General features: G+C 54.6%; 1 protein-coding gene across 1 annotated transcript in view; it reads left to right on the plus strand.

Annotated features, from left to right (window-relative positions):
* The first annotated feature begins 524 nt into the window (after positions 1-524).
* Positions 525-9,841, plus strand: part of RALGDS (ral guanine nucleotide dissociation stimulator) — a 32,461-nt gene continuing 23,144 nt past the window's right edge. Inside the window, exon 1 of the mRNA XM_008049507.2 lies at positions 525-665. Coding sequence (XP_008047698.1) covers positions 534-665 — 132 coding nt within the window. The 5' untranslated portion in view covers positions 525-533. The remainder of the gene's footprint in view (positions 666-9,841) is intronic.

Below are 9,841 nucleotides of genomic sequence, written 5' to 3' on the forward strand. Positions count from 1 at the left end.
TCTTAGTGGAGGGGAGACGTGCTGTGGTCTAGGGAGGCAGGAAGGCAGCCACTGCAGGGCCCACTGAGACCCTCTGGCTCTGTTTCTCGGATGCCCGTCCAGCCCAGCCTGGCCACCACCCCCATATGCCCACTCATCCTAGAGCATGCCTATTCCAAGGGCATCCCTGAAAACCTTCCATGAAAGAAATTCTGCAGGAGCCCACTGGGTGAGAGTTCAAAACCCAGTGCTCTGGGTAGGAGGCTGACTGGGGGAGGGGGCAGGGGCAGGAGTTTGGATTTGACCTTGAAAACCCCTGTACACGCCCCACCCTCCCCATCCCCCTCATAACAGATCAGGAAACTGAGACCTAGGGAGAAGAGGAGCCTGCAGGTCCCGCAGGGAGGCAGCACCAAGCGGGCACAGGAACCAGGTCTCTGCCTCCAGCTCTGAGCCGCCTCTCAGCTGGGTCCCCAGTGGCCGCCGGAAGAGGATGTGAAAGCGGGAGGGGAGGGGAGGGAGCAAGACACTGGCAGGGAGGACCCCGGGGCCTGATGTGCCTGCGGGGGCGCTCCGGAGCCCCTGCCCGCACCCCCTCCTCCCTGCCTCTGTTGCCTTGCACCGTGCTCGAAGCCCTCCATTTGCAGCCAGGGGTTGGACGTCTACCTGGCCAGGGTCCCAGGAGGGTAAAGAAGCAGCCGAGACAACTTCTAACCTCACCCTGGGATCTCTGGGCTTTGGGAGCGGGCGAGTGATAGAAAGAGGGTCTGTGGGCTTGGCAGAGCAGCCAGAGTCCTGGGTTCCTGGGTTCTCCCCTTGAGATCTCGGGCAAGTCCCTGCTCTCTCTGGGCCTCAGTTTTTCCATTTGTCAAATGAGTGTTCTGGATTCATTCGATGGCTTCCAATGTCTGGTTTGCAGCAAAAGGAGACAAGCGGGGACAAGTTTGTAAGTTATTCTTAAAGCCGATGTGTTCATTTTGTGACTGTTCTTCTTTCCAGCGGTGGCCCTGCAGAGTTTCTCTTGGTGGTGTCTTTTCTGAAGTGATGGGAGTGGTGGTGGCATTTATTTATTTATTTTTTTGTCACTCTACTTGATGAAATATACTATTGGCAACCCTAGTTTGGTCCTTCCAGCCTAAAATGAAGTCCTGTGCCTGGGTGCAAGGGAGGGAGGACCTCTGAGATCTAATGGGCAGGAAAGGCTCCCAGAAGGAGTCAGTGGGGTCTCTGCCCTCCTCCCACAGCCCCTGGCTGAATTCATACACCCACCTGGTACTTCCCCTGGCAGAGCCCTGTTTTGATCTTGGCTACTTGCACGTACTCACCTTCTGGCTCATTTAGATCTTGGCTACTTGCACCTACTGACCTTCTGGCTCTGGTGATTTCCAGGCCCCTAAGGCAGGGGGAAGGGGAAGGGGGCTTGGGGCACTAGGGAAAAGCGCTGACCCACCTGAGAGGAGTGGGTCCAGCTGGAGCCCCTCTGCTCATCCTTGGCTGGCCCATAGCCTGGTACAAGCGGGAATTCCTGGCCCTGCCCGTCACAGGAGCAGGTATGACAGCCACGCGGCTGACACCAGGCCTAGGCACTCGGGTGCTTGACTCCACTGGGGCAGACAGGCGACAGGCACACTGGCTGAGGGCCTCGGTAGAGCCCACTCCCCGCTGGGCCCCCGCCCCGCCATGGCCCGGGAAGCAGACCATGCTGTGCCCAGGGGGAGGAAAGACTCTGTGTTCTTTGCCTGTGTCTCTGTGGTGACGGCCAGACGGTGGGTGGTTGCCTGCCGCACTGCTCCCCGAAGCCCGACACCTCAGCCGGCACCTCCGGCCACAGCGGCCACCGAGGTGAGTTTCTGGGACAACTGGTGCCTCTGCTGGGGAGAGCCTGGGTGGGTCACTACCAGGGCCCCAGGCTGGGGAGTCGGTTTCCTTGGACTTCCCTCCTCCCTTGTCAGAACTGGTTGAAGGAGTTTGACTGGAAGGCTCAGAGAAATCTCCATCCGCCATCCTGGGTGTGAGCAGGGAGGCAGGGGTCACTCTGCTGATGGTGCCCGTGTGTGCACACCCTGGACAGCCTCTTCATCTGTCCCAGGCTCGGGTACATCAGTACGGGGTGGTGTGGGCTGTCCCAGCAGTTCCGTTTGTAGGATGTTTCTTGGATTACCAAGGGCTCTTGTGCATTGCTTTACCATCTGCTCTCCTGAGAACCCTGAGAGCTTGGTGGTATTGTTACTATTGTCCCCATTTTACTGACGGAGAAACTGGGGCTCAGGGAGGCAAAACCAAGGCAAGAAGACCCAGAGAAGGGATTGGAACCCCAATCTAGGCTCCTGATCTTAAGAGAGAGTTTCCCAAACATACAAGGAAGAAGGGCCCTTCAGGGCTGCACAACCCTAGCCCCACTATGCCTGTCGCTTACAGCCGGCCCTTGGCCAAATCTGGCCCTTGGCCGAGTGTTTCAGAGGATCTCAGGGCTGGGGCTGCGACTGACCACCTTCCTCCAGAATGGGAGATGATGGAAGGAATGGGGAGGGGATGTTGGGCCCCTTAGGCTGTGATGTCCCCTGCTTCGCACATCTGTGGGACAGATGTTGCTGCCTCCCGACCAGGGCCTCTGAGCTTGGAATCAGGTCTGAGGCTAAGGCTGGGATCCGCCGGGCCACTGCTCCCTTTCTTGGCCATGTGTGTTCAGTGCTCCCTCGGCCACAGGAGGGGCTCTGCAGCTGTAGGTGGGCCTGGAAGGGGGAGAGCCTCATCCTCATCTCTCTGCAGTCTCCCTGTCCCCTCACTGTCACCCTCTATGTTTTGGGCCCGCTTTCGAGTCTTGGTCTCTGTTCCCATCTGTTCGCTTCCCTTTCTGTCTCTCTTCCTCTGCTTCCCCCTACCTTGGGGTGTTACAGGTTTAGTTGGTGGCCCTCGTGGGGGGCAATGACTCCAGGAGTTGGGGACAGTCGTCAGAGTGGCCCCAGTTCCAGCGTTTATCACGGTGATAGTGATGATGGCTCCTCGGTTTGCTGCCTCTGCCAAGTCTCAGGGATTTGGGGGGTGGGGCTTGTGAGGCCTGCTTCCAAGGGAGGACAGCAAGGCCCCAGGGTGAGCCCCTGGCTGACTGGGAATCCTCTGTGTCCCATCCTGGGCCGTCCTCACTGTCACAGGCATTTTGTTCTGGTTGCCCTGTGAGGTCAAAGTTGGAGTCATGATGTCACGTCCCTCCACCCAGGGTGGTCTCCTGGAGGCTCTGATGCTTTATTTCTCACCTCCTGACCAGCTCTGAGGGTTCAGCCTCCAGCCCATGGGGACTCCCCTTCCTGGGGGGAGGAGAGGAGGAGGAAGCCAAGCCACTGGAGGTTCCCAGGAAGCCAGGGGAGGTGGGGCTCAGCCAGGCCCCGCCCACTGTACAGGAGCTCCCACACTTGGTCCAGGTGTGGCACCTCCTGTCCAGGTATATAGTCACCCACCCACAGAGGGCCACCCCAGGCCCTAGGCAGGCTAGGAATGGTGACATCAGTGCCAGGAAATGACCGAGAAGTGTGGCCAGGCCACACCATCCTCATGCCTCCCAGGCTCTAAATATAGATCACAATAGACAAACAGACCAGGTGACCTCCATCTGCCAAGCAAGAAGTGACAGGTTTTCTACCAGGGCCTGACCTGAGTCTGAGTACCTGGCTGCCATTCCTCCTGGCCTTGGCCAAGCCCAGGTTGGAAGAGGCGATGGCCGAGGGCCGCGATCACCCAGACACTGCCTCATGATCCAAATTCCATTCCATTGGACCTGGATTTGAGAGTCCGGGGGCAGCATTTATGAACTACCTCTTGTGTACCCAGAGAGGGCTGGGTGGAAGGTGGGATATGCCATCCAGGCAGAGGGGTCGACTTGAACAAAGACCCAGAGAAGGGATGATTTGAGGCTCTGGGAAACTGCAGCAGTTCTGTGAGAGGGGCCCCGAGTTATCAGTGGGGACTGCACCAGGTCTTGGTCTTCTGCTTGAGGGAAGTGGGGAGCGGTGGGGCTTTTATTTATTTATTTTTGTTTTTCCTAGTTGGGGTTTCACTCTGTCACCCAGCCTTGACTTCCTGGGCTCAGGTGATCCTCCTGTCTCAGCCTCCTGAGAAGGTGGGACTACAGGCCTGGGCCACCACACCCAGCTGATTCAAGGGAATGGAACTCCAACTCAAACAAACAAACAAAACATTTTTTTTTTGTAGAGATGAGGTCTCACTGCGTTCCCCAGGCTGGTCTCTAACTCCTGGACTTAAGTGAACCTCCTGCCTCAGCCTCCCGAAGTTCTAGGATTACAAGTGTGAACCACCACACCTGGCCTGGCAACGGGACTTTGAGAGATCAAGACCCCTCTGCCTGCTGTGTCTAGGGGACCAATGATGGCGTGGGGGCTAGGGACAGAAGGGACACCATAGATATGGCCTGAACATACCATAGATATGGCCTGAACATACCTCTTCCTTAAACCAGATATGTCTGCTGGGGGGGTGGTCACGGATTGTGTAAGATGCCCAGGGGGTCTATGGTGAACCCTGGAGCACATGCCCCAACTGAAGGAGATAACTGCTGGTCAGCCACTGCCCAGCCTCTGGTAGCGCGTGGGAATGCAGACAGTGCAGTCAGGTTGTCCGAAGTTACAGGGGAAGCCGGAAATGTGGATTTTTATATGAAATCACCTGACATTTTCCTGTTGGCTCAAAAATTTAAAAACACTTTGCAAGCCAAACAAAACACGCATGTGGGCTGGATTGGGCTCCTGCTGTCGGTTCACAGTCTGCCTTTTAAAGTTCCTCTGTGAGCAACATCCAGCTTCCAGAAGGTCTGTGAGTGGTGTTTTCAGGGTGCTTGTAGTAGCCCCGAGGAAGGGAAGACATAGGAAGAGGTTGGGAACCTGGGAAGGCTGAGGGGGAGGCATGAGCTGGGGACTGGAGAAGGGAAGATGGGAGAGACACAGGTTTCTAATAACCCTTCACTTCCTGGGAGTGCCTTGTGCTCTCAAGAGTCCTCTGTTCCTCCCAGGAGACCCTCCAAGTACCAAGCCCAGGGTTAATATTGGCCTTGAGCTTCAAACTCACCCAGGGTCACTGGGGCTGCCTCCAGCCCCCAGCCTTGACAGCACAGTCTGGGCATTGGGACTCAGTTTCCCAGCTGCCCACTGTTTCAGTCCCCACAGTGAAGCCTCCAGCCCCTTTTGCTGTAAGGATGCCGGGAGTGACTCCTGAGCACGGATCGAGAAACGTGGGAAATGGTAAACCTGGCCGGGTGTCACTGCCTTGGCTTGGAGTCTGAAGTATGTGGCCTTCCCTCGAGGGTTGCTGGGATTCACCGGAGGTGAATCTCATTTTTCTTCTTGCAACTTTTGTTATGGACAATGCCAACTAGACATAAAAATAGAGAAAATGGCATAAAGACCCACAGCTTTAATGACCCAGTCTTGTCTCACCTTTTACTGCCCTACTTCCTGCTCTCCCTAAGGGGATGATGTTTACACAAATCCCAGGAGAACCATGCCATCCGCACACAGCTTCAATATGTAGTTCTAATGTGACCACAACACCGTTAATCACACCCAACAAGGTGTCTAATGTCATCGGATATCCTGTAGTATTCAAATAATCCTAAGTGTCTCGTAGTTGTTTTTTTAAAAAGCTGCTTTGATCAAATCAGGATCCTGAATCTCCTTACATTGAGTTTGGTTGAAGTCTCTTACTTTTTTTTTTTTTTTCCAGTTGGGGGTCTCATTCTGTTGCCCAGGCTGGAGTGCAGTGGCACAGTCATGGCTCACCATAGCCTCAACCTCCTGGGCTTAGGTGATCCTCCTGCCTTAGTCTCCCACCTCTGGAGTAGCTGGGACTACAGGCATGTGTCACCACGCCCAGCTGATTTTTAAATTTATTATAGAGATAAGGTCTCACCAAGTTGCCCAGGCTGATCTTGAGAACCTGGACTCAGGCAATCCTCTGGCCTCCACCTCCCAAAGAGCTGGGATTACAAACATGAGTGAACCACCACACCCATGCCCAGCTTTTTTTTTTTTTTTTAAGCAGGGATCTTGCTCTGTCAGCCATGCCTGAGTACAGTGGCATGATCAGAGCTCACTGCAGCCTCCAACTTCTAGCTTCAATCGATGTGCACATTATCACGCCTGACATTATTATTAGTAGTAGCAGTAGTAAAGATGGAGTCTCACTGTGTTGCCCAGGATGGTCTCCAATTCTTGGCCTCAAGTGATCCTCCTGCCTCAGCCTCCCAAAGTGTTAGGATTATAGGCATGAGCCACCATGCCCAGCCTCTTACCCTTTTTTTTTTTTTTTTTTTTTTGAGTTGGAGTCTTACTCTGTTGCCCAGACTGGTGTGCAGTGGCACGCTCACAACCACCTCAGCTTTGACCTACTGGGCTCAGGAGATCCTTCTGCCTCAGCCTTCCAAGTAGCTGGAACTACAGGCATGTACCACTATGCCCGGCTAATTTTTTTATTTATTGTAGAGATGAGGTCTCGCCAAGTTGCCCGGGCTAATTACCCTTCTTTTAATCTGTGGGTCCCCTTTCTTTCCTGCCCTGAAATGTGTTGTAGAAACTGGGTTGTAGGCCAAGCCCGGTGACTCAAGCCTGTAATCCTAGCAGTTTGGGAGGCGGAGGCGAGAGGATTGCCTGAGCTCAGGGATTCGAGACCAGCCTGGGCAACTTGGTGTGAGACTTTGTCTCTATAATAAATCAAAAAATAAAGCCGGGCTCAGTGGCTCAGCCTGTAATCCCGCGCCTTTGGGAGGCTGAGTTGAGTGGATTCCCTGAGCCCGCGGGTTCAAGACCCGCCTGGGCAGTGAGACCTCATCTCTACAATAAATCAAAAAATCAGCCGGGCGTGGTAGTGCATGCCTGTAATTCCGGCTACTTGGAAGGCTGAGGCGGAAGGATCGCCGGGGCCCAGCAGGTCGAGGCTGCGGTGGCCGGGAGCGGCCACTGCACTCCAGTCTGGGCGACCGAGTGAGACTCCAACTCAAAGAAAAAAAAAAAGCCAGGGTGGTAGTGTTCGCTTATAGTTCCAACTACTTAGAAGGCTGAGGCAGAGGGATCACCTGAGCCCAGCAGGTCAAGGCTGCGGTGGCCATGAGTGTGCCACTGCACTCCAGCCTGGACAACAGAGTGAGAGTCTGACTCAAAAAAAAAAAAAAAAAAGAAAAGAAAGAAACTGAGTTGCTTGTCCTGTAGATACCCACAGCTGAATTTGGGGGCTGCATCCTTGTGGTGTATCGAATACATTTCTCTGTCCCCTATATTCCCCCAAATGGTAGTTAACGCAGAGACCTGGCTGGATTGAGGGTTGGGTTTTGGCGAGAACACTTTGTTCTCATAGAGTGGTGCTGTGTTCTCCATCAGGTGGCACGTGCTGTCCTCAGCCCCTGGGGATGGCCTTGCTCTTGGTAAGGCATCTCTCTACAGCCTGAAGGGAGGCCTTGGGAGAGGGCCTGGCCTGTAGGAAGCATCCAGTGAATCCCAGGCATCACATTATGTGCAGGACACTTCACCTGTACTGTCTCATTACTTTTCCCCCTTTACAAAGGAGAAAGCTGGCCAGCGTTGTAGCTCATACCTGTAATCCCAGCACTTGGGGAGGCCAAGGTGGGAGGATGGCTTGGGTAGAAAGGAAGGGGTCACAGAGTATGAAGGTGCTGGGTCTGGGCTTCCCTGGGAACTAAGGGAGTGTGCATGTGAGTCTGTCTGTCTTTATGTGTGTGCGCACATATGAGTCTGTCTCAGTGTATATGTGTGTCTATCAGTCTGTTTGTGTTTGTGTGTGTATGTGCGTGACTGTCTCTATGTGTGGATCTATCTTCAAGTGTGTGTGTGTCTGTCTGTCCCTGTTGGGCGTGTGTGTGTGTGTGTGTGTGTGTAGCCAGAGCAGTGATCAGGCTTACCAGGAGCTGGGAGGGAGGCCCCAAAGAGGGGTGAACAAGGCAGGAAGGGGAACTTTGTGAAGATAGGCAGACATTAACCAGGGGGACTGGTTAAGCAAATGATGGGGACCCTCCCCCTGTAGAGGACCTCCAGGTAGTGAGATGGGAGAAAGCCAGGCCAGCCGCAGTGGGGGGTGTGGTGTGAACTCTTCACTCTTCATTTCTCCAGCGTCCTTGGGGCCACCCCTCCACCTGGCATCCTGGACCTCCAAGGCCAAGGGGTAGTGACTCCTCTGTGTCCTCATGGGCTTCCTCCTGTACTATACCATGGGCAGAAGCTTGTTCCCAGGCGCGTCTCTTGGGGAAAGAGATAAGGAGCAGAGCAACAAGATAAAATCAGTGATGGGCAAGTGCTGGATTCCAAATTCCCTGAGGGACTGAGAGCCTGGCCTCAGGAGAAAGTGATGGGAGGAGAAGATCACAAGTGGAGGGCAGTGTCCAGGTCACCCCTTTGTGGCCTGTGGGGACCGCCTTCCTCTAAACATGCACCACCCACCTCACCCTCCCTGGCTGCAGGGCTTGGAGGCTTCCTAAACAGCCTCCACTCTGAATCAGATCTACCCATCTTCCTTTTTAAAACAAAAACAACATTTTTTGCATGTGCCTGGTGATAAAAATATCGATTTTAGAAAAATTAGAAAATCCAGAAAAGTAAAAAGAAAAAACATCTAGCACCAGCCCGCTGTAACCACCCTAACTTCTGTGAAAGGTCCTTTCCAGCCTGTGCATAGGGGCACAGTCTGATTCGGGAAGCACACCCTGCATCCTAGCTTTCTCACTTTCACAGCAGAAGCATTTTCCATGGGTGCCTGAGGCATGGCGCAAGACAGGCTCATGGAATGTGCTGTCTAATCCTGTCCTCTCAGTTTACAGATGGAGAAACAGGCCCAGTGGTTTGGGATCAGACCTGGGGATGTAGGTATTGCCAGGGCTGCTGACAGCGATTGCTGGCCTGTGGACACTAAGGGGTCAAGGCTGGGCAGCCTCAGTAGGGGGTTGCTCTCCTGAGCCTGCTTCGGTATTCACTGTTCACTTGTCTTCCTTCCTCACTGGCTTCTGGAAAGAATAGTTGAGGGTCCCTATCCCTGCTTCCTCTTGGGTCTCAGGAGCCCTATTTCCACTTGGCCGCTGCCCTGAGACTGTGGTTGTACAAGCCACCAGTGGCTCCAGCTAACCAGACCAGTGGCCAGGTGCCCTGCCTGGCATTTGTCACTCTAGATCCCTCCCTCTTCTTGACGTCTGCAGCCTCCAACCTTGGTTTTCGGTCCTCCCCGTCACTCACCTGTCCTCCCCCCATCTTCCAAACTGCTCCTCTGCCTCCTCTCAGCCTGGATCTCCTTTTAGGGTGGCTGTAAGGAGACTCCTTGGGGCCTTTCCCTAAAAAGGTAGGGGCACTTCCTCTTCCCCTTCCCCCACTGCACACACAGCCCAACACTCAGGACTTGCCATTGCACATGGTCACCTTAACTGTACTGCACCAGCCCATAGTCCCATAGCACCCCCGAGTGCTTTACAGTCAATTACTTAATGTCATCCTCCCAACAACTCTCTGAGGAAGTCATCTTCATTACCCAGATTTTCCAGATGAAGAAACGGAGGCTCAGCGAGGTTAGGCAACCTGTAGAAGGCCACAGAGCTGGGGAGAGGCTTAACTGGAATTCAGGCGAGCTGACTCCAGGGTGGCTTCACGACACATCAGGGTGTACACATCTCACACAACACGGACTGCACGAGTGGCGACACCCACACATGGTGCCTAACCGCGGTACCCACGGCCCCACGACACACAAGACAGCAGTACTCCCGGAGACACAGAGCCAGCGTGCTCGTGGGCGCGCGCACATGCGCCCTTCGGCCTGGGTCTGGCCGCGGCCGGGGGTCTGGCCCGGCCCCGCCCCCGCCCCC

The sequence above is a fragment of the Carlito syrichta genome, unplaced genomic scaffold (assembly GCF_000164805.1).
Source record: "Carlito syrichta isolate Samal-C Ts95f unplaced genomic scaffold, Tarsius_syrichta-2.0.1 Scaffold135706, whole genome shotgun sequence".
NCBI lineage: Eukaryota > Metazoa > Chordata > Mammalia > Primates > Tarsiidae > Carlito > Carlito syrichta.